Genomic DNA, 24,671 nt, shown 5'->3' on the forward strand with positions numbered 1-24,671 from the left:
TTTTTTTTTTTGAAAACAAGGGTAAATCCAGCATCTCCTACACAAGTTCTGATTCAATGAAGAACTGTTTCCATGAAAATGCGTGGAAAAAACCCACAAAGAAACAATTAAAAAACTTTCCAATTACTAAGATATTCAATTTAAATAAGGATTATTAACTTAAATATTTTCAACTGCAGTAAGTTCCACCCAATAGCAGAGATCTGCCCACACACTGCAGTCTCTTCATAAAAAAAAATTACTGAGTGTAATTAAGAGTACAAGATTTTGCTTACAGCTCAACCTGCTGTGGTTAGGACACTCAACTTTGCAGTAATAGCAGACATCTTCAGGAAAAAAAAACAACACCCCAACCTAGTACTAGAGCACAGTTAATATACTCAGTTTGGCAGATAGTATATTTATAGTTGATTTCAAATGCATTCCTCATGTATTTTCAGAGTGACGAAGATGAGAACTTTCCAAAACCTTTCTACAAACCGTATGTTACTGAGGCACATAACTCCTCAGAGACAAATGGAACATCTGAAACAAAGACCAAAGCCCATAAGATTAAAAACTCCTTTCAAAAAAAGTAAATACATTGGCTCATCTACCTCCCAGAAAGGAGGACACCACAACAAGAAACAGAAGGAATTTTTCTTGAAACTTCTAAACTACAACATAGAATGAAGGACAGTGAAGTTTTTCATACAAAAAGGCTATGACAGGAAAGCCCAAGAGTAAGAGTGTGCTTTCAGCAAATTTTCTTTGGGCTGAAAAAAAAAAAAAATCAGACTTTGGCATGATGTTTTTGTTACTGTTGTACATTTCAGGGAAAGGCAAAACTAATCACTTTGAAATTTCTGAAGGAAAATGGTTCAATGTTATCAACTTTTGCCCACAAATCAAAATTATGGTAGGAGCATCATGATCAAATTGAAAATATCTAAATTAAAAGGGGGAGGAGGTTTCTTGTAATGAAACCTATTTCAAGTTTCAGTTGAAAATCCACAGGAAGTTAAGTAACACCTCACCAGTCTTATAAGCAAACATTATATAACAAATCATTGTGGCAAAAATGTCACCTTCCCATACCAAGTTGGAAGTTGCCAGAACCTAGTGAACAGATGTCTGGAAGTGCTAAACCAACTTCTGCCATCTTTAGTGTTCTCTACAGGTGCAAAGAAGATACCTCTGTTTCTAATTATCCAGTCAGAGCAGTGTAATGCCTAGCTTAAAGTTCTTAAAGACTTGAAAAGGTGCAAAAGCTGATTTTCCACTCTGAATAAAAATAAACTATGTGTAAGGCATTTGCAGGTTCTAAGAGCATGAAGGACCAAGTGACCACAAACCAAGAGGTTCAATTCAGTAATCACAGGTAATACTTCCTTTATTTAATGTATCTGTTTTTAAATGCAAAATAGATTTTCATTATTTTTACTTACCTGTGTGAAGTTGAATTTGTACAGAACTGATGACATTGCTTTCTTATTATTACTGGGTTTTACTCTAAATTGATGGATACAGAAATTATCCATTTTTATTATAGAAAATTGTAGAAATTATAGAATTGTAGAAATTATAGAAATATTTTAACTCTACTCAGAAAATGCGCAAGATTTCGAAGAAAAAGAATTAAAAGTCAGTCTATCCTAATCATTGGCAAAGAGCAACTTGATTTGCCATCCAGAAATTTACTGAGTAGTGTCTTTTCCAAACATTCAAACAGTAATTACCTCATTTCCTATTCAAAACAGCAAATCCAGAAGGGTGACTATGCTTGAAAAAAAAAAAAAATACAGTATTTAGATTTTTTTCCCTACCACACTGAATAAAGTCCACTGAATTCTGATTCTGTTCCTAATTTGGTCACAGACTTTCTGTACGACGCTGCAACCTAGCAGGCATGTACCAAATTTTCCAACCTGCAGAATGGGGCTAATGCGTATCTTACTCAAAGGTGGTGTTTCTCTAGTACTTTGAGACATAAGAAAGGAAACCTGCACTCTTTCTATTAGTAGAGCATATAACTCTATAAAATGTTTTATTTAATCAGACACTCCATAACTGCTTATCAGGCTCTCCAAAAACAATGCCAGTTCTTTACAATTCCTTCTATAGGTCTCTTCTCTTGTCCTCTATTGCCAAAAGACCACATGAAGGAAAGATATTTTGAATGCTTGCTCCCGCCAGTTATCCCCCTGCATTTTTTTAAGTCAATCATTGCCATAGCTACCACATTGTAATTTTTCTGTAAGGTTTTACCAAATATTCAAACTACTTAGCATTATAGTTTAGTACCACAAGTGGTGTAACTTCATTAATTTTGGTCAGACTTTTTGCAGATTCCAAGTGAAGTCTGAACATCAAGTTTGTACATAGGTACAGATAAAATAAGTAACAACTTGAAATAAGGAGCTCCACAAAGAAGCCGCCTCTCAGTCACAGATATTTGAAAGACTTCTTTTAGATTTCGTGTTTAACAGGAAGCAAAATGCATTTATGTATGAAGTCAAAAAAAGGAAGCAGTCAATAATGAGTTTTATATTAGAGGGTAAAATAGTTTAGTAAAAAAGATGTCCTTGATACCTGTTTTGCACTTGAAGGTAAGTTTGATTAAACCTTTCCCTTGACAGACACTCTTTTTTCCAACTAAAAGCTTCAGATAATGCTTTAGGAGCATTATTTAAATTATGAGGTCTGGATAACTTGCCTTAGTTTTAAAAATGAGCCACAATTCTGTCTAGAGATGCTGCTTATGCTATGAAAAACTTGGGATGTTTCAAAGCACTGAAAAGAATGATAAGATAATGATATGCTTGTGTTCCAAATGGACTGGAACAAAGATTATTTGATAGTTTAAACAAACCAGGCAGCCCAGGCTGTTCCTGAGCAAAACAATGAAGTGACTAATACAGAATTATATGAAGCCGAAAAAAAAATCAACAATCAATGAAATCTCAAGGGGGGGGCGAGGGGGACACCAAAACCAAATACAACACAGTTATAAAAATAATTTGATAATTCTTTGGCAATACTTCTAGTTCCAGTCAAAGATAATTTAATGATTGTTTTCTGTTTAGTAAGTTAGCTCTACAAAAATTCAGTGTAACAGTATTCGGAACAGCAAAATCTACAGTATAGATGTGAAGGGAATTGTTTGTATTCTACAGCAAATCTATTCTAGATAACTGATAAAAATACTGTCATCTACGGTTGGCAGAAAAAGATAGTATTTTTAGATACTAAAGCTGATAGCAAGAACAGGCATGGTGAGTAGAAATTAAAATCAGATTAAGTCTTTTTTCACTGGAATTGTACTACACTGAGCTTTATTTTACTATAACCTATTTAAAAACCCTATTTTCTGTTGTGTAAAACTTCAGAAGCAAATTCATACTAAGCTGAAAAACTGAACCTTAAAAAACAACAAAAAACACACCAAAAACCAAAAAACCCCCAAAAACCCAAATGCCAAACCCAAAAAACCTTACACCATAACCATAACTGCCTTTTCTGCAAATACAAAAGAAAACTTCTTGCCTTCGCTTATCTCCACACTTAGTACAAGACTTTCTAAACTAATTATTGGGAAGGAAGAGGGAGAAGGATTTATTTTTATTCCTAGATTAGAATTGAAAGGGAAAGCTTAAGGGATGACATCCTAATTCAAAATCCCCCAGAATGAGATTTCTCGAACGCTGACCCAAGTCAATTCACTTACTACAGCGATGATTTTAAGTCTTATAATGTTTAAATAGGTATTGATAAAATTACAATCTGAAATTCTAAGCACTTATTTTAAAATGTTATTTTGTATATTTATATGAAATCATGACTGTAGCTGATCTGTAACTTTAATATCACATTAAAAATATAACAGAATAGCACATTAAAACATTCTGCTAAAAAAATCCTGTGCAGTTTTTGGACTTGGTTTTTGCCACTGTTGTTAAGTAGAAGAACACTAGAGAACTAGGGTACCAGAAGAAATGTCAAAGCCACATGCTACTGTAAGCCAATATGAAACAAAAAAATGTAAATATAAACCAGAGTGAAAATACAGCATTTTTCTTAGTAAGAATCAATCCCTCCTAATGACAAATTATTTAGTAAATTAAGCACAAGTGATCTAGACATCAAAGCTATGCACAAATCCAAGCATTCAGGAAGTAGGAACATGTGCACTGTGGTTCAAAACCAAGATGTGTCTGTAGCAGATAGCCAGCTGTACACAAGAGTCTACTGAAAGCCCAGTAGTATAAAATGGCTAACGCCATACAGAAACACAAGGAATTTTACAGGCCGTGCTCTCTCAACTGCTGCCTACTCATTCAGTGTAAAACTGTCAGGCAGGGACAACACGTTCAGAAAGAACTATGAAAATGAGTTTAGAAAATACCTACAAAGACACTGAAATAATTTAATCTAACCACTTTATAGAAGATTCAATTAGGATGGATGAGATCCCTGGGAAAAACAAACAAAAACTTAATTACACATAAAAGGTTATCAAGGCCATTCCTCTCGGTAGGATCATTTTAGCTCTATTATTTGTAATAGATGTCTGTTGTGTCTATTCTTAAATACAGGAGTGAATATTCCACACTCTCTGCACACAGCATATTCCAGTGCTTACAGAGTTTTCCATATATCATCTAAATTTTCCTTGCTACTCTTATTTCTTATCAATACTGTACATACAGACAAGTGTGCTTCTGCTTTGCAGCTTTCAAGAGATTACTCCTCAGATTAATCTCATTTCTATAAGAAAAAAAACCAACCACACCAAACAAGTTATTATGTAAATTTTACCTATGGACTATATTTTTAAGACACCCTGTATTTCTATCTGCTTGCCACTGGAGTTTGATTTAATTACCTCACATATTTCTTCAAGCTGGTGTCAAAAACTGGATGTAGGTATGGCCTAATGGTCTTTGAGAGAAGCAAACAGAGTATTTCACAAAATTTTCAAATAATACTTCTACATTCCAGCATATCAGTTGCCTTTTTGGCAAGACTGTGATATTGCCTCATGTTCCGTTTATCTTTTGGCTATTTTTCCCCAAGAACTGCCCCCCAGGGGAGGAGGAAATAGCATGCAGCATGTTCCATTTTCAACAGCAGTGAACTGTTAATGTGGCACATACCATACCATGAAACTCAAGCAAGTGGTGCTGACTGTTGATGGCTTCCCAGCTTAGCCTGTGGGCTGTCCTCAATCCCAGACACTAAAACCTTAGATTAAAAGGCAGCTAGTGCAAAGTTCTTGAATCTATGTCCTGGGAACCTTCGCTTACTAAATAAAGCACCTGTCTCACTCCTCCAGAGGATCTGAACTACTGCAAATCCGTGACATGACCCACCTTAAAGGAAATGGGATGCCTGAATGAGTCATAAGTGCTTGCCAACAGGTCCTGTGCTAAGCATCCAACAGGTTCTAACCTACTTCATAAAGTGCTCTTACCTGACTTAGTCCCAGCAGACAGAGCATCCAGTGCCACATACCTGCATGTTCGTAACACAATGCAGTGCCATCACTCATACTGAGAAGTATCACAAACACCCTCAGGTTAGCTAGCTGCGGTCCCTCACCAGATTTGGCCTATGGTGTCAGACTAAAGTGCTCTTTCATTGCGCAGAGAAGACACAATATTGCAAGGTTGTTTAATATTGCAGTCTAGGGCATTAAAAAAATCCCATGGCTTCAGGATGAACAGAGCTTTTAGGTTTAGAAAAAGGATGTTATTGTTCTGTATAACTAGGTACTTGAAGAGGTCATAAGGGTTGAAATAAATATCTGAAATAAAGCCATCTCTTCAAGGCTTTAAATCAACAGTCTTACTAAATATACATTAAAGGAATGATCAAGCAAAGTTCAAAGTAGTTCAGACTAAGCCTAATCTGGCTATAGGTATTCACACTCATATTCTGAATCAACAAGGAACTCCCACAATTAAAACATAATCTTGTGACAAAGGCAGCTACAGAACAGGAAATACTTGTGAAAAGTTGCCCGTGCTTTTCAAGATTCTATAAATTACTCTGTATACGAAATAGTCAATTGAAGTGATCAAGAAAACCACTTCATCGTTTTCCAGCAAAAGAAATACCAGCTTTACCACTTCTGATATGTGCTGATGTGTGTCAAAACTCAATTCTTCCACCCCCAGGCACTTGCGTGATGTCTCAGACAGACAGGAAGTATGCACATGGTTTCATCTCTGGTTAGAGCTCAACTTATCATAATACTAATTTGAAAAATACACTGTACACAACTCCACTCAGCAACAATCTGTTCACTTCTTTAGTTTTAAAAGCTCAACTGTTGCAGTCAGTCCCCACTTCCTCTCAACAAATTATCTAGGCCAAAGCTGGCTGCCTTGTCCTCATTCATTGCTCTGAAATCCTGCGATCTTGTGGCTATTACAGCTGTGGGTTTTTTAGCCTCAAAGGCATCCCATTATAATGAATTAGAATTTCATAATGCATTTTTCTTAGTACTTACAAAAAAAACCCTGGTAACATAGCTTGTAGTTAATACAGTTGCTTATTAGATTTCTGAAAATGCAATATTCATAATGCTTTATCTGTTAAAAGGAACAGATGGAATAGGCCCTTTACTTAAATATGGTAGGGGAAGAAGAAAAATGGGGGCTATTTAAAGAAAAAGAAATCTGATTTTAAGTGAGAAATTACTAACATACATAACTTCTGCTTTATTCACCACCTAAAATACAAAGGCACCTGTCTAAGAACCAAAATATGAAAGTCTTGATAAACTGTATGAGTTGACAAAATAAATAACAAGAAGCAAAGCATCACAACAGTCTTGAATGCTACAGAACCAACAGGAAACTGCTAAAAACTTAAGTGCTTTAAGACCTAACTGGTAAAAAAACAAACTATATGGCTTCTTCATGCTAGAAATCTAATCCAACAGAACTGTTCTGAACAAAAGTTGCATTCATTTGGGTTTTCTCCCAGTAACTTTGAATGATCATCGGGATGCAGTTTTGATCATTATGCAAAGCTAGAAAACCAGTCTACTTAAACGGGTTGGATCCATTCAGCCCTTTATGAATAAAGCCAGGAATGCTAGGATAAACATTCTAAGATATCTGTCTACCTGCAGAAAATAAAAAAATGCAGCCATCAAAAATAAATCAAATAAAATGGGTTTAAACAATCCAAGATGGTGACAGACACCAGCTATTGCCAGCAGTAGTTCTTAATTTCTGAAACCGGGGGTGGTGTGTAGGAGGGGGAGGTATGTGCTGCTACAGTATTACCAACAACAGTTAAGTTGATAGCATGTTCTTTCAGGTTTCTTTTGTGAGTTGAATTAACAAGTCTCAGGTATAAAAGGGGAAGGCCTTGGCCCTTCAAACTCTAATCTACATGAATGATGCCTCTCCCTGTCCATCCTCCCTTTTGCAACAATTCTGGTATGCCTCTAATTAAAGGCTAAAGCGAGTCAACTCTTCAATTTAACAAACAGCTATTTGGTTTTGTTACTTTTGCTAAAATAGTCTTCTCCACTTCAGTGAGCTGAATCATTTCACTGTAAGATCAAACACCAGAGTTAAAGTAGAAGAGGAGAAATCAACTGGTAAACTCGCAGTCTGCCTCAAACTACAACATGAAGTAGCACTCCATAATCATTGTTTAGAATTTGTAAGGTTCTTGCAAAAAATAGAGACATTTCAAAACCTAGAAAATAGTCGTCTTTCCCAGCATAGCATTTTCTGTATTTACCTTTTCATTGCACTAGATTTCTAACTTCTCTTTTTCCAAATACTAAAAATTAAATGTACGAAGCCTCTAGCTGGATGAGGAAGATGACATTTACACCACACTACTGTTTATTTATTTATTTTATTAACTAGATAATCAAGCTAACCATCTCCTCTTCAAATGATCCTTTAAACTGGGTTTCATCCCTGAACACGAGTCAGAGATCTGGGCGTTTGAACAAACAGCTTTCAGCGCAACATCTCCACTAAATCCCTGAAGTGGCTTTAAACTGGCTAAAAGCACTTCAGTACTGGAGTATATGCAAGGTCAAATGCAAGTTTGTATTCAAAGTCTAATCTACTTGGATAGCACTCAAAAAAGCAGTTTATGTTAAGTTTTATATCCACTGCACAATATCTGCAAACAAAGCAGGTATTAGCTCTTCCAGTGAAACACTTTTTTTCCAGATTAAAAAAATAGTGATTCAGCTGACCATTCTGCAGGAACAGACTGAATTTTGATATTTATAGGAAACTAACAAAGCACCATTACCACTGTCTAACAGAACCAAAAAAAATATTTTTGTTCATCTGTTTTTGTAAAATAAGTCCAATCTTAAACTGAGAATTAATTTCAAAATTAATTTAAATAATTTCTAGATTTCCCACAAAAGAGAAACTTGGTTTAATTCAATTTATAAATGGGATCAGTCCTGTCAAAAATAGTATGTTTGGTTTAACCTTCCAGAAAGGTGACACTTAATGGCTGGCCTACAGAGAACTTGTACCAAGATGATGACCCAGTGTTGAGACAATCTTTAAAAGGCCTTCAAGGAACAGAAATCTACAGTAGAACAAGAAAACTCTCCAGACCATACAGGTGGACAAGCAAGATTCCTCAGAACAAGTCACTGCTTTGTACAGGGAAGGATAAACATAAACTCCATTAAGCTTAGCAGCAATGGCAGACTAAAGCACACTGGATCCAGAAAACCTGAGTTTCATGTTCCATCCATAATGGCAAAGAGATCAAAATATGACAAAACATGTTATTTCAATAGTCCCATACTCTCGTGTGGATTTAATCAGGGGAGTCCATTAGTACCATTTGACACAGCACATGCACTCAAAGACACACTCCAGTCACAGGAATATGACTATGCAGACTTCCCTCCCCATTCCCAGAGCCTGACATTGCTACTAAAAAAGTTCAACTTAAGGAAGGCTTAATATTGCTAAAGATAATTTCAGTCAATGACACCTCTAGCATCTAGTTTCTTCAGCAAAATTCAGACTTTGTGGAGATAGTCATCTAAGTCCCCATTTCAACTATATTAAGTTGAAACATAGAGCACAAAGGTATCCTACCTACAGAAAAATAGTTCTAGTCTCTCCACCAATCTGCCTTTTGCTTTTCCAAACAGGCTGTTTTCATCTCAGGTAAAGTGTAGTGTCAGGTTCACTAAGATCCAAACACAAGTAACAGCCTGAAGATGCACTTCAGAACAGTCAAACCAGGCTCTCCTTCGCTATCCAGGGACTTGCTCTGTAGAACTGTTCTCAAATTTCTCTGTTGGCTTCAGCAGATTTAGCATACACAGACCAACAGTCTTTCCTCCTTTCTAGCTCAGTGCCAGAAATAACTTTTAAGATTCACATTTTGCAAACCAGCCAAACTCAAACATTTTTTTCATTTGTTTTGAGTTCTGGACTATCTTTGAATTTAACTAGAGATACACTAATCCCTAGACTTTTCCCTAGGTTTTAGTGTAAGCAGATCCTTATTTGGAACATTTTGGCATATCTTCATTCCTGGTCTAAACTAACCTTTTATTCCTAGTCAGTAACCTGCTATTCTTCAGTCTCCAGGGGAAAACATTACACAAGAGCTAACAAAACACGTCTCATTTGGATAAAACAACTAATACACTAAGACTGCAATATCTTGGCTTAAAAATAGTTAGCCCTTATATTTGGCTTTCCTGGAATTCCCTATGCCACAATTATGCATTTGAAACAGCTAATGGAATAAAACTGGAACGAAATTCAAAGGCAAGCTAGCCAACAAACTGAGCCTTTTAAAGAACTGTAGGTAATTTCTAGATATTTAAATATATACGTATGTGTTGGGGGCTGTATATAAATAAATGTCACCCTGACCACTATTACTTTTGGAGCATAAATTTTGTAAAGTAGAGATTAGAAGTATTATGCATTATAGGTATATTCTATACTGGTCTGTTTACAATGTATTTGGCATGATACATTCTAGATATATTTTTCAGTGTCCTGTGTGTTTTTTCCTTCTACACTTAAATACTGATTTTTCTCTCCAAGCTTCCTATGAAGAGGCTTCTTCTTCCTTATTTTAACACTTATTTAATATTACATTAGTTAAGATAAAAATAGCTTACAGTAACTATACATATGCAAAACATCAATAGTACCTTAGGCTTAGTCTAGCAGAGGCTATCTTTTTATGACATCTGAAGTAGTCTTACCATCCTTGAACTGCAAGTCCTACTACAATATACATCTGCATAATATCTTTATCAAAAGATAATAAATCTTTCAGCATAGTCAAATAATTATTCAGATACGTGTCCCAATAAAAAAGGGGTGCTGGGAAGAATTTAAGGTATCTACTACTATTATGTGTGCAAAGAAAGTGGGGAATATATATATGCAAATAAATATAATTACAAAAGGACAGTTTCATTAGACGAAGCTTTTCAATGTACTGATTTTCCTCCAAATTCTAGTGGAGCTGTAGTTCTCTGAATAATGAACAGACCTACCAAAACCAAGCTTGCTTGGCTTAATTATATCCTCAGATCTCCTTAGAAGCAAGCTACAGAACCAACAGCACTGCATTAGACACTCAGAAGACAGATTTCTGGAGTCAGACATGTGCAGGGTTAAAAAGAAGTGAAGTATTAGCATAACTGTTCATATACTTGCACTACGTACTGAAACAGATTCGAGTAAAGTTTAATCTGCCACTACGATAAAATGGTTGGTTAAGACTACAGAAAGCTCCCAGTCAAAAAGAGCAGACAGTAGATCAGTTAAGACTGCATCCATGTAATCCACATAACCCATTATCTGAACCTAGAAAAGAAAGGACATTATTTTCTGCTAAATCTACTGGTGTTTTCTTACCAGCACCTACTGGGCCACTGTTGACATACATCTACGTCCTTGCAGAATATAGATGCCTTAACTAAGCTGGACACTGGGTAGCCAGGACAGCACAAAAATTAGTACAGCGAGTAATTCATCTGAAAAAATTATCATAAATCATAACTCATACTGACAAGCAGACTACTTCCATACTGGCACAGGTATCTCTGCACAAGATTGCACTGTAAACTTCCCAAGAGAAGCAGCAAGTAAGCGAACCTGAAGTTATCCCAACAAAAAGCACAATGCTGCTTTCCCAAATCATAGCAGAAGGCAACCCATACTTCAGATCAACTCCTGGCTGAGCCACTATGAGCGAAATCAAATTCAAAGAGCCTTGCTGTAGCAGAATATTCTACTGATAAACTTTGTTTTCACTAACATAATTTCTGCCAGAAAAACATAGACAATTATTTTTCAGAGTGCACTTCTCTTTTACACAAACAGTTCCTCAAACTGTTAAGTTGTACCTCCTCCCCCCTCCCTTCTCCCTAAGTTGTGATAAGTCAACAACTTATCTGCGTACCCCACCTTTCCCCAGATTAATAGAAAGAAATGCCAGGACTATGTCTGAAGGAAGACATAGTTAATTCAGCACAGTTTTACAAGAGGGGGAGGGGGGAGGAGTTATGACTGAAATTTTAAGTCCATAATTTTTAATGTTTGCCTTTTTTTTCCCCTCATAAAAACTACACTGTTCCTTTAAGAATATTATTCCATGAGCTAGTTTTACAAGTTTCTTAACTTGCGGAAATCTCACAAATACAAGTACACATACAAACTCTTCTCCCATCTCAATAAATTTTCTGAGAATACTATTGACTAAACATTCCTGCATGGTCAGTACCAAGGGTATAACAAGAAATGTCTTTTTTTTTTTATCCCTTGCCACAACAGCATTCACCCTCCAGAGTTCCTCTCTAGCTAAGCTTAAGAGTTCAGTATTTAAGCTTTAGGTTTGTGAAAGGAAGTTTGGGGGGAGAAAAGCTAAATATAATCAATATGGCAAAAGTCCAAAGCAGAGACGCAAAGCTACTCCTGTTCAACTAAGATCTATTTGAAAGCCTTTTCAAGAATTTGCCATCAGAAGATACCCACAGCAAACCAAGAATGCAAGAATCAAAAGTAACACAGATATTTAAAAAAGAGAAATTAGCTGTTGAAGACAAGTTTAAGAGGAGATTTGTCAAGTGCCGCATAACTATGAATAGTTTTAACATATTTTAGATGTGTGCTACACAGGAAGTAAAAGTGCTACTATAGTACTCTCGAGAATATGAGTAATATAAAAGCCGCTAGTATTCAAGTAGGTTACCTTTCAAAAGTTAAAAGACCTAAACTGCTTGTTTCATACCTTTTATCCAGTTTAACTACCCAGAATGCTTCGGTTCCTTTGGCTACTCACAGCTGCACCTGTTTCCAAAACATCTTCGGCTGGCTTAGCCTGTGACTAATGGCAGCCATTTCCAGGGAGGGGCTATTTAAGGAAAGATCCTTGCTCTGATTCTACAAAACTCTTCAACATATTCAGGAATATAAAGTAAAATTTTTGAAGTTGCATATGTCATACAAGACCCTATTCGCTATTTTCAAGTTTGCTGAAGCTATTCTGTAAAGCCCAAGTTTTTTTCTTAAAAGTCTTTAAGCCTCTTAGGCTAAAACCTTCTCTTTTTTTTAGCCTCTCTTCAAAAAGTAACATTTAGGATTACCAAAATGAAGGAGAAAACGTCTATCCAAGTTTTACATGGTAGTTTTCTGTACATCAACAATTCTACCGCTACTTTCCATTTGAAACCCCGTTCTGTTCTCAGAAGTTCAACAAGAGGCATCCCAAGAGGTCTTCCATGCCCAAGACAACACAGCATTCTGACAATGCCTATCAATACAATATCAGTGACTCTGTCAAGTCAGCAGGTTACAATATCAACTACACATGTCAATGAAATTCTAATTAATTATATTTTTATGACCAACTTTTTTTTTTCCCTAAGCCTAAAAGAGAAATTCTGAAATGCACAGCTTAATCTTCCAGTACTACTGCATGACTAATCAGCTCATTATAATATTTACTTTCACAGAAACATTGTGCACCACCACTGCTGGAAGCAGAATACCCAGCTGAAGAGTTCACACTGCCCCTTCTAAGCAATTCATGTGTGCCCACGTACTTGTTCGAGTACTTGGCTGGAATGTTGTTTCAGTGGGCACAAAAGCTGTATTAAGAGAAACTGCCAGACAAAAGAAAAGATGCTGCCGTTCCTTTCAGACTAAGGAATTTTCTTGTAAACACAGGGCAGTCCAAGCAAGTGTAGTAAGGGTATACAGCTACAGCAATAAGATAGAAAAGTTCTGGAACTGTACCAGGGTATGTCTAGAATCAAGCACCTGAAGTTTACCATTTTTTTTCTTTTTGTTTTAAAAATATATATTTCCATGAAGATCGTAAAAGCTGATTTGCTTCCTCAAGATTCCAACTAAGTAACTACAACATACACAACTAGAGAAACTTGATCAGGCCAGCTCGAGTATCATTTTTATTCCACATAATAGATGCAATGTTTGGTATTTATTGTCAGACCATAATTAAGATTTTATTACACCATTTCAAATGTTCAATTATGTGCTGTTGCACAACAAGTTATTCCAGTCAGAAACATGTAGGTTTGTTCTCTATTTTAATGCAACAGAGTAAGTATAATTTTCCTGAACTGAAATCAGTGCTACTGAAGAGATATAAATAAAAACATTCCCCTTGTTTAAAGCTGACCTGTTAGCACTTGAGTTGCTATCCAGCTGCTGCCGATGCCATGTACATTACCAGTGAAAAAGTCTGTCACAGCGGGACATACCTCTGTCTCTATCACTGACATACTATTATTACGTTGTCATCAAAAGAGAATTTTTCTTGCAATATAGAACGTAACAAAAGCAACTCATTCACTTTATTTGCCTCTAAAAACCTGAATCACTCTACATTAGTAAGTGTACATATAAATATATACTCTGTATTATCCAAGAAAAGTCAATGTGTAAGAGATTTATTTTAATACAGTGAAATATGTTTAACTTATCAATCCACACATTTTGGCTAGCATCAGGCAAAGTAAACTGAAATCAGAACATTAGCTTAATAGCCAAAGAAGGTTACCAACAAAGAAAAACTGATTTACTGCAGACAGACATCTCATATGCATATTAATACTTTCTGGAGCTCAATATTACATTATTCCAGGGAACACAGTTAAAATAGCAGCCTCAGCAGCCCAATTCCAAAATGGATAAAAAATGGTAGAACATATTTGAAGTGTGACTCTTTGCAGGTTCCAGCCCTTGTACCCAATACTGTCCATCATCAGATGAAACCATCTTTTGTACTACTTGATTTTTAGGAGTGTAAAAGCTGCACTAGTACTCTCTAAGAAAAGGAATGAATCCAAGCTTTAATGTCTTTTACATTGTCCAACAATGCAGGAAAATAGGCACAAAAGTTCTCAAAGACGACAAAGACACTGCACAGTTACCCACATTGTGTTCTATGGGTAAAGTATGTGGATTGTCACTGTAAAGTTCTGGAAGAGCACCTCAGAATAAATCTGCATTCACAAAATGGAAATGACAAAGTTGAATGATTGTCTCCATTTTTATCTCTGTTCCAGGCAGCAAGGTATCGGTACATATCATACTCTAATTTTTAAACTACAGTGCAGTCTTAATTATGCTAAAGTACTTCACCATCTCCCTTGATGCACATCTAGCATGACAATTTGCTAAAGAAATTAAAGTGAAAATTTATGAAGTTATTACTATGTGTTAAAAAATGCTTTTATATTTATGGAAGCACAAAGATTAAGAATTACATATATTTTATTTCTAAGTTTAGTGATGTAATTTGAGGTAACATTCATTTAATATTACAGCAACATATATCTTTCAATAAGCAGGGCAGCAAATTAAGTTAAAAAGTGAAAATACATATTCCATTAGAAATTCCTGAATTCTGAAATACTGGTATAAATAACATGTACTCATTTCCAGAATGTCTCAACCCCATGTTATTTCTCACAGAAAAAGAAGTTACATTAACCTAAGTGTCACAGCATTAACAAAAAGATTAAGCTAAAACTCTTTCACTTAAACACTCACACAGGATATTGGAAAGTCTATCTTTCATCATTATAAATTAATTTAAAGCATTCTTTGAGATCTAAAAAGAATGTATTCTCATCTATCTTTAAGAAAACATGAAGTGGACTATCTTAAATGTACAGGTAAGAGATTTAGCATTTGCAACCTGCTGCTGAGAGGATAGCTGAAAATCTGAAGGAAAAAAAACTCACAGTGGATCAGGTTGCCCTGCCACAAACTGAAACATTTTTTTTTCCAGATCAGAAGACAATGTGAACAAACAAACAAAAATTACTCCCTATTACATTATTTGTTACCAGCTGAAAAGAAACACTTTGTTCTGAATTTTGCTGAAGTCAAATCCCATTTCCTTGACTTTAAAAGGATGGTGTAAACAACGAAGAACAGTAAGAAAAAAGGGCACCTTAGAGGGAAGGGATCCCACACAAAAGCTCAATGAGAACCCCAGTTCTTGGAAAGGAAGATAAACATCATCCAGATTTCTGCATTAAGATAATAAGCAGAAAGTGTCATATACACCTTAACTTTACCTTCTGGCATTAACTGGCATTTACCTTAACTGGCATTAACTCCTGACTGCCACCAGGTCTCCACTAATCCACCTATCAATAGATGGGCCTTCTTAACACACAAAGAATCAAAAGCTTGACTTCTATTCCCTTCCAATTCCTTATCAAAGTAACAGTATTGTTTCCAACTGTTTTAATTTGGAATAAACAAAGCACAATTGCTTAATTCTTCCACCTACTGGTAAAAATACCTGATGTCAGAATGTATTAATTTAAGCACTAGTTACATAAAGATTGTCACCTTTACAGGATAGAAATCTAGTATTTATAAATATTTTTTTCTGCAGAAAACTGTAATACTAACTTTTTCTCATCTGGGGGGAAAGAGACATTATTAAAGGTATTCTTTCCAAATATTGAATAAGAACTTGGAGGAGGCAGGGAAGCAAAGCTTATGTTGGCCTCCTTAAAAAACATTTAAAACACTTTGGGTTTTGCGTCCAATGCCATCTCTTATTTAAAACCTCACCATCTTTTGAACTTTAAATCAATGTTTATCACATCAAAAATTAAATTTTATTCATCACCTTCAAGGAACTGCATCAATTCCGTTTAATGTTCACTCAACACCTTCTAAAAAACATGGACTTCAAACCTGTAGAGAAGTGCAGTGTTATAGCTAGTAAGTGAGCCTAGAAAAACCTCTATGGCAATTTCACGTGTAGAAAGCTTACCGAATGTTTAGCCTAATGACTGCAAACTACTAACTTGGCAGAGGGATGGGGAAGAACATGTGTTCACAAGCAGTTTAAACCAATCTAAATAAGTTCTGTGCACTTGTGCTTTCCTCTTCTTCCTTCCTCTGCCCCAGCGGCAGGGATCAGCCAGGTCAGAGACTGGGTGCAACTGTAGAGTATATGTATCTGTTGTTAATTTCAGTTTGATTCAGTCCACCCTGGGACCACACAAATGTACTGCTGGCAAAAGACAGCAAGAATAAACAGCCATGAGTGGAAGAAGAAGACAAGGCTGTATTCTTCCATGATCATACAAGATTAATTTGACAAACTACTTATGAAACCAAATCCTTTGCTGTAGGTTGTTGGGGGACAAAGCAACAGATTAAACAATGAGAAGAACAGAAAACTCACTCTTCTGCCCCGGAACAGTGTTATTCACCAGTTAATCCAACCTGGGTGATCTGCTCTGCAATACAGCCCTATAGAAGTTTGCATTCACACTTAGCTTAAATGACAGCTGAGGAAGGCTGTCTCTAAATAGCATACTCCTTAAGGGCGTCTACAGAAGTCACCATCGAAGACTACGTAATTTAGGAATTCTGGATGCTTAAAGGTGTTTTTTTTGGCATACTGACTACCCTCTTCACTCCAGAGCACATATGGGCTCGAAGACAACAGGAATGGGGAGCAAGTAACTCCAGGTTAACTACTAAAGATGACTACTGCTTTTGCTCACAGTAAGGAAAATGCCTTCTCATAGTTCGGTACTACAACGTTCTGCTTAGCTCGTAAGAAAAATCTTCTTCATAGTGCTCCCCACAGGTTCAGCAAAACCCAAAATAGTACTCCACATTCAATTAATTAATGTACAATCACTCAGGAAGTCACTGTCACACATTGGTCAAACGTAAGGCAGGCGGGTCACCTCAGTCCTAGTTTTCTACAGGTAACTCAGCAACACCCTCCACCGCCCTGCTCTGACACTCACAGCTGCTGCTCCAGAGCTTGCTTACAAACACTTCTTGCTAAACAGGTCATGACTGCTTCATACACTGCCTTCCAAGCCAAAACAAACAAACAAACAAAAAAAAAAAGCACAATAGTGCTTTATTGAATTTCCTCCCTGGTTCAAACAACTCTTCAGAAGGAGAATAGATGTCTTGTCAAGTATAGAATATCAAAGTGGCTTGCTGTGTTTTCCATACTTGAATTCCCTGAAATATCCTCTCATCTGCTCACCCCATGCTAACGAAAAAACCCAGAAAAAACCCATAAAACAGACAAAAACCCCAACCACCCACATTTATGACTTCTCATCAAAACATTTCAAAAGAATCATTCTAACACTTATTAAATCACTAGCATTTAGATTATGCATAGGGCTACACAATTTTCCTTAGTTCCCTGGAGGCCTTTTGAAATCTTCCAGAACTCTTTAAAAATCCATTCCTTGCACACACAAGCAAATATCCATCGAGTGGTAGTAAGCATAACAACTGGACAATGCTGGAAGTGCTACATAAGAAAGGCAAAAAAGAAGTATTTGCTACTGGAGCATGTCGGCTAAAAAGCAAGCAGCAATACATACAAGCCCTGACTTACTAACACTTCTCAACTGTGACCTGAATCATATTTAAGGCAAAAACTGTTCAAGAACCATGTTTATTCAGATTTGTACATTTCTGTAAAAACAGCTGAAGTGCCTTTTAGAGTAAGCAGAACTGCGAGAACGTACTACTGCATTTCACGGCAGGTTAACTGCTTTCAAGTAAGTACAAACTGATAAATAATTTAGCATTTGGATGGCTCTGTATCACATTAGGGTGCCAAGAATATTTAAGCTCTAGATTTTTCTACAAAATTTGTTACCTTTTTCAAGTGAGGAAATCTCAGATTCCCTTTATTTTTATCCTTCAGCCTATTATAAAAGTTTGTAAGGAAAATGTGTGTATCTCTAAGATTTAAACAAAATTTTGAAACCAAGTTGTAACAACAAATCATTCACAGTATCATTTTTACCTTTCTCAAAGTTAGCCCCTTTTTTTTTCCAGTTTACATGACCAGTGAAGCATTCAGATAAAGTATTTGACAAGTTTAATACCTCAAAACCATTGCATTTTGTTTTGAAAGACTTCCCAGCTACAGTGCAAAATTTCTTTGCAAACGCAGGCACACAATGTGTACCACAGCATGCTTCTACACTACACGCACACAATACTCGTTTCAGGTTACAAAGCAAACTGAACAACCATCTCAAAGTGTTCTAGTGAAGATATGCATATTCATTATTCTGTCTACTAGCATTTTTCTTAGACAGTGTCCTGACACAATAGTCATGCTGTGGTGAGACTGTTCATCCAAAAATCCTTCACCAACTTTGAAGATAACAATACAGGCAACTTAACTTTTCTAATGCTCAGTTTATTACATCTTCTCAGTCTAACACAGCCTTTTTTCCGCTAGACGGTCTAATTAACTTTAAGTCCGTATCAACACACTGAACTACTGAATAGTCACCTACTAAACATGCAGCTTTAAGTTCAAGACTTCCACGTTGCTTAGCCACTTGGTAAAATATACTAAGATGGGCATTTAAGAAGTGCAACTAACCAATTTCAAAATAACACAGATTATTCCAACATGACTTGTAATCTCTTGGTGCAAGTGATGTTTGCTTTCTACATAATTATGCAAGCATGAGGAAGTCAGTAACTGCCCCTGATCACTTGTTCAAACTGGAACATCAGGACAGAATTCAAGAAAATAATTTTTCACAATGCAAAAACAAATGACAGGGGAAAACCACCTCTTAAGACTTACCTGTTCTCCTACCAGCAAAAAACTACTCTAATGGTACTCTTCCTTTATAAATCTCCATTTCTGCTGTAATTCAAATAGTTAACCAGAAAGTGAAAGGTCACTACATTCCATGACTGGTTTCCAGCCTGCCTAAGAGCAACAGGACTTTCAGCTGACTTGTGCTCAAAGTTGGAAATTAATGACTGAAAAGTTTACTAGATATTTCACTCTTGTCCTCTGCCATACTGGCAGAGAATATGAGCAACAGACTGACTGGCTTTAAGGGTAAGCAGTTACAGCATCAATGTGCACCAGTGATCTCTGCAGATAGCTAGAGAGGTCACTATGAAAGACGAATAAAACCAAAATTCAGGATGAATTAAAAACAAAACAAAAATCCATCATAAACCTTATACACACCTTCCTTCATTTGTTAGTGCGGCAGCTTTGAGCAAGCACTCAGGAACATCTAGGGCTACCACATAGAGGTTATCTATGACCACTAAATATTTCGTATTTTACAGACTAAGAACGTTAACATACAAGTAGCATCAAAACATTTAAACAATCATTTCAGATCACTTATTTCACAGTGCATTGCTCTACCTTCTGGGACATCCACTGTTTTTATCTCCAGTCAGCAGTGAAATTTTTAACTACAGTGGATATATTACCCTTATTCACATATTTAAATATCAAGTGATATTTAAATGTCGCGATACATACTAAAAATCTCAGGAGCATTTACAATAGTTCTGAGTTCAAATCACTGGTGAAACTGAGCTTGTGTTTGTTTCTTTCTCTAAAAGCAGCAACTCTGCTTTCCTGTAGTTTATTTCCTGACTTTGGCAAAAAAATAGAAACAAACTATAATAATGTTTTTATATATATTGCTGCCTACTTAGCAGGTTGTAATTTGATGGCACGCAATTAGTTTTTAAATAATGAAACAGATTCTTCCTGTTTCTGAAGCATACTTAATGCAAAAAGATCTTATGCAGAAAGTGCCCAAGTTAAAAAAACAACAAAAAAAGCTTCACTACAACACACAAACTGTCCTACCCATTATCTATACAACTGTATTAACTATTATCAGAGGTCATTCGACACAGGAAAAAGCGCGGTTTAGTAGAACGTAACAATAACAGGCACAATTATGTCAAGGCTTGAATACTTCTTGTGAGACATATTTCAAGACTGCCTTCAAGTGGTCTTTGCAGTCCATGGGAAGACTACTTAATAGGCTAAAGTTACTAGTTTATACAAGGGACTTTATTTACTTGGATTAAGTTGGGTTACTGCAGGGAGAACAATTACGCCAACAGCTTTGGAGGTAGTAATCTCTTAGCAGGCAGCCCACCTCTCTTGTCTCAGAGGGTTCCAAAATGCAAGAGCATTACATTACAGCCTTCTATCAATATGACTTGGTGCTCAAGTATACCTAAATATGCCTCACTCTGTTTTACAGAGAATAAGAAACATTCTATCCATACTACAGAGATGGGAAAAATGAGTCAGTAAAGCTAAATGAGTTATTCAAGTTTACCCAAAGAGACAAACATATTGACAAAGAATCCAGCGCTCTGTGCACCAGAATACACAACCCTCTGCACCTGAAAGAACAACCAAGGCATAAATCAAAATAGACGCCTCAATCGTGCAGCCAGTAGCAAGTCTGCAGTCAGCAGACTCAAAGTAAGATTAGGCCTTAGAGCATTAAATCCTTTACACACCGAAATGTCCTTGAGGCATATTCCTTCAATAACTTACAAAATAAATGCACATAAGTCGTACGGTCTTAGTTAAGCAGTATCTTGATTAGTATACTTAATGTTACCTTGTAGTGATACAAACAGAAACCTGGCTATTCTTTTGAGCACCCTCCCTTACCACTTCTTGTTGAACCAACTTGTATCCTTGAAAGCTTAGAAAATAAATTAGAAATTTAAGCCAGGCAGAGCACAGTATTACTCCTAAAATCTTAAAAATCAGTCTTGGTTAGGCTATTGAATCTCAGAAATTTCTGTTGAGCTACAATTCTCTTAAAAGTTTCACTGTAATACCTAAAGCTTCGATGTAATGACTTACAGATTAACCTCACTCAGCATTAAAGGGCACAGCAAATAAAAGTACTGGGAGTTATCTCAAGCATATGCAAGTTTAACACTACGCACACACACACAAACTGCAAAAATTGCAGACTTCAACTTAGCATTTGAACGCCCTGGCAGAATTAGTCCAGATTTCCAAAATAAATAAAAATGCAACAGTAGCACAAACCTTACAAAAGAGTAAGCAAGCTGGGAGCTTTTTCCTAAATATGGCTCTCTTAACAGGTTTCTGTGTTTGCTCCTTTAAATTTAAGCATTTGTTATACATTCGATTCAGCCTGAAGAGGGTCTCTATCACTATTTCACAGAACACTTTGCATCCCACTTGTGATCCAACATCCTCATCCTCCCAACTGTCTATCTACATATTTATATGGCTCTATAACTACAGTATCTGAACCTAATCTCTATGGTAACTTCAAGATTTGTTTACATGGAAAAAGAATATTAGAAACGTATGTAAATTTAGCTGTCATTTAAATAAGTGTTTTTCCTTCTGGGGGAAAAAAGCTCCCTATGCTGCCTCCTATTTCTCTTTGCTTCCATCTCCTGCATCCCCACCCGGCAATGAGCCACATTTGGAAAGCTCTATCATACTACTTCAACAACCTGTTGTTGAAAATTCGTAACTAGTTTACTTCTAATGAGAAAGACATGCAGTATCTTAGATCTTAACACTTGTTAAAGAAAGATCACAGGGAAGGGAATTTAAAACCTGATTTAAGATACTGTCATTAAGTCACCAGAGTAAAAAACAAAAACATGCTAGACCTTTAACAGCTATACAAAAAGACTTAGTTTGCTGCTCAGCAACTCAGATCAATCTAGAAATTGAAACAGTCTGTATCATTTCCAGCATTGAATGTAATACTAGGTACACATTTTACATAATACTCATTCACAGACATTAGGCACAACTCTGATAGTGCAAGACCCTGCATACAGACTGCTCTTTTTATTAATAAATACCAACAAGATGATGTATGACAGGTTTGTAATGATTCTCTTTTTATAAGATTTACAGTTTTTTGAAATGAGATTTACTGCTGGCCAGCAGGGTCAGGAGCTGAATTACATGGGGGTCATGGTAACATAAATGGCAGTTTAAGCAAGACATGTCAGCAAAATGATAAAAAACCCTAACAAACCCAGTTGTGAATTCTACACAGCACTAAGAAGAAAACTGGAACCTGTTTGAAAATCTTTCTACACCTTACCACAATCATTCCACTGAAGAGAATCTCTTACATGCACCCTCCCTGATCATATCAAGATTATTCTTTCAACATAACTCCTGCTAACGAATAGAAAGTAAGTAAATCTACCATTTAGCCTCTATTCAAGTAAACACGGTTGTATAGTCAGCATTTCCCCCCCCCCCCTCCCGCCCGCAACGCTACTTTCTCAAGCAGGGTGACTGTCCCCTGCTCCTCCATGAAGCAAGCTCAGCCCCGGCAGCCATGTCCTTATTCTCCTACAAACAATGTTTCTGAAGGAGAACAACCCCCGCTCAGCGAACTTAAAGAGTTTCCCCCGGCATAACGCGGCGAAGCAAAGCCTGCCCCACCGGCAGCAAACGAGCTAAGGCACCAACCGCAGCAGTGGGGGCGAAGCAGCCCGCAGTCTGGATCTGCACCAGCGCCGAGCCTCGCACCGGGGTCGGGACAGATGGACTGACAGATAGGACAGCATTTGCCCGTGCAACCCTCTCTTCTTTCCCCTCCCAGCCACACAAGCGAGTGTTTTACCTTCATGATGAGCTCAAGCTGCGGTAAAAGCCTCGACAGGGGCTGAGCGGCCGAGGCTGGACCTGGAATTTAAAACAAAGCGCTAAGGCACCGCACCAGCCGCTCGCACCGGGCGGGGGGAGGGGAGGCAGGGACCGGGGTGGGGGCGCTGGGCTCCTCCCGAAACTCCCCTTTTCCTTCCCCGGATCCCCCCTTTCTCTCCGGTTAACCCCCTCCCCTCGTTCCTCGGCCGCTGCTTCCCCTCCAGCTCCCACACACCGCGGCTTCCCCTACACTCGCTGCCATTGACGCCATTTCTGTCAGAGGAGGAGAAACTTGCCACAACAACAACCCACCCCCAGCCGCCCCGGCTGCCGCGGGGGGAGGGCGCGGTGGCAAGAGGCGTCCCCGGCTGTCTCCCCGGGGCGCTGCGGCCCCTCCCCAGGCACCCAGCGGCAGGAGGGGACCCGCGGGGGTCCGAACCCTGGGGACCCCCCCTCCCCACTTTACCGCGGGAGCCGGAGAAAGGAAGGGAGGCTCTTCCTCCATTGTACGAGGAAGAGTGCCTGTGTGGTGCGCGGCGGGGGAGCGGGGTGTCGGTAACACCCCCCTCTCCTCCCCCCCCGACACACACACACGCTTTTGTAGGGGCTGCGGCTCCGGATCGCGACGGCTCCTCCTCCCCCCCCCCCCCAAATAAAGGAAAGCGCTGACTCCGCGGCAGGAGTTTCAGCAGCAACAGCCGCAACTCCCCGGCTCGGCGCAGCGGGTCCGGGCGGGGGGAGGGCGTGCGAGAGGCGGCGGAGGGGAAGAAAAGGAAGAAAAGAAGCAAGCGGGGACGGGGAAGGAGAGGGGCGGGGAGAAAGGGGCCCGACCTGCTCGGCGGGGACACGGAGCGTGTGTGTCTGCGTGTGTGTGTGGAGGAGGGGGCTCCGTCCTCTCCCGGCGGAGAGGACGGGAGAAGCCGCCGGCCCCTCCCGCACGCAGGCGGCAGCCGATCCCCCTCCCCCCCGCCCCGCCGCTGGGTGTTTGCGGGGGGAGAAGGAGGATCGGCGAGTCCCGCCGCAGTCTCGCTACGAGGAGAAAAACAACCGTCCCCCTCCCCCCCGCGCGCACGCCCCGCCGCCGCCGCCTGGCCCCGCGTCCCCCCGCCCCGGAGCCCCGCGCTGCCTCCCCGCCCGCCGCCGGTGGGGCCGGGGGAGCTCCTTCTCCGGCTCCGCGCCGTTACCTTTGTTCCGCGGCGCCCGCCCGCCCGCTACTCCCCCGACCCGGGGCGGGGGGGGGAGAGAAGGGGACGGGGCGAAGCCTCCTCTCAGCTCCGGGCCCCCTCGGCCCCTGCTCAGCGCTCCGGCAACGGCTCTGCTCGCGGCGGCTCCGCGCGGCGGGGCCGATCCGTCCTGCGCGGACCCGGCGGTGGCGGCGGTGACTGCTCGGCTCGGAGCCTCTCGGTCCCCCTCCCCCTCCCACACCGACTGACTGACGGACGGGGCGGGGCACGCCCCTCTCCCCGCCTCCTCCATTGGGCCCCGGCCTGGAGAGCCCGCCCCTCCCTCATCCCCATTGGCCTCCGCGTCGGAAATACTGACATCATTCTTCTCCACCGCGATGGAAACCGAGGCCCGGCGCCACGGGGGCTCATGGGGGACGCAGTTTCCGCTCGGCGCCTCGCACCGGACCGAGGGGGGACGCAGCTCAGCGGGCGGACTACGCCTCCCAGGGTGCACCGCGCGCGGCC

At 39.1% G+C, this 24,671-nt stretch overlaps 1 protein-coding gene across 4 annotated transcripts in view; it reads right to left on the reverse strand.

Moving 5' to 3' along the window:
- ARID4B (AT-rich interaction domain 4B) overlaps positions 1 to 24,623 on the reverse strand; it is an 88,251-nt gene extending 63,628 nt beyond the window's left edge. For 3 of the 4 annotated variants that reach the window (XM_030499149.1, XM_030499150.1, XM_030499148.1), the window contains exons 1-2: positions 24,165 to 24,472; positions 22,958 to 23,019 (exon numbers count right to left, since the gene is read on the reverse strand). In XM_030499149.1, coding sequence (XP_030355009.1) covers positions 22,958 to 23,019; positions 24,165 to 24,456 — 354 coding nt within the window. In that variant the 5' untranslated portion in view covers positions 24,457 to 24,472. Of the gene's footprint in view, positions 1 to 22,957; positions 23,020 to 24,164; positions 24,473 to 24,522 lie in introns of those variants that run through there. The other variant, XM_030499151.1, reaches the window with a different exon arrangement.
- Between the last annotated feature and the right edge of the window lie 48 nt (positions 24,624 to 24,671).

Source organism: Strigops habroptila, chromosome 10, assembly GCF_004027225.2.
Source record: "Strigops habroptila isolate Jane chromosome 10, bStrHab1.2.pri, whole genome shotgun sequence".
In the NCBI taxonomy this organism is placed as follows: Eukaryota; Metazoa; Chordata; class Aves; order Psittaciformes; family Psittacidae; genus Strigops; species Strigops habroptila.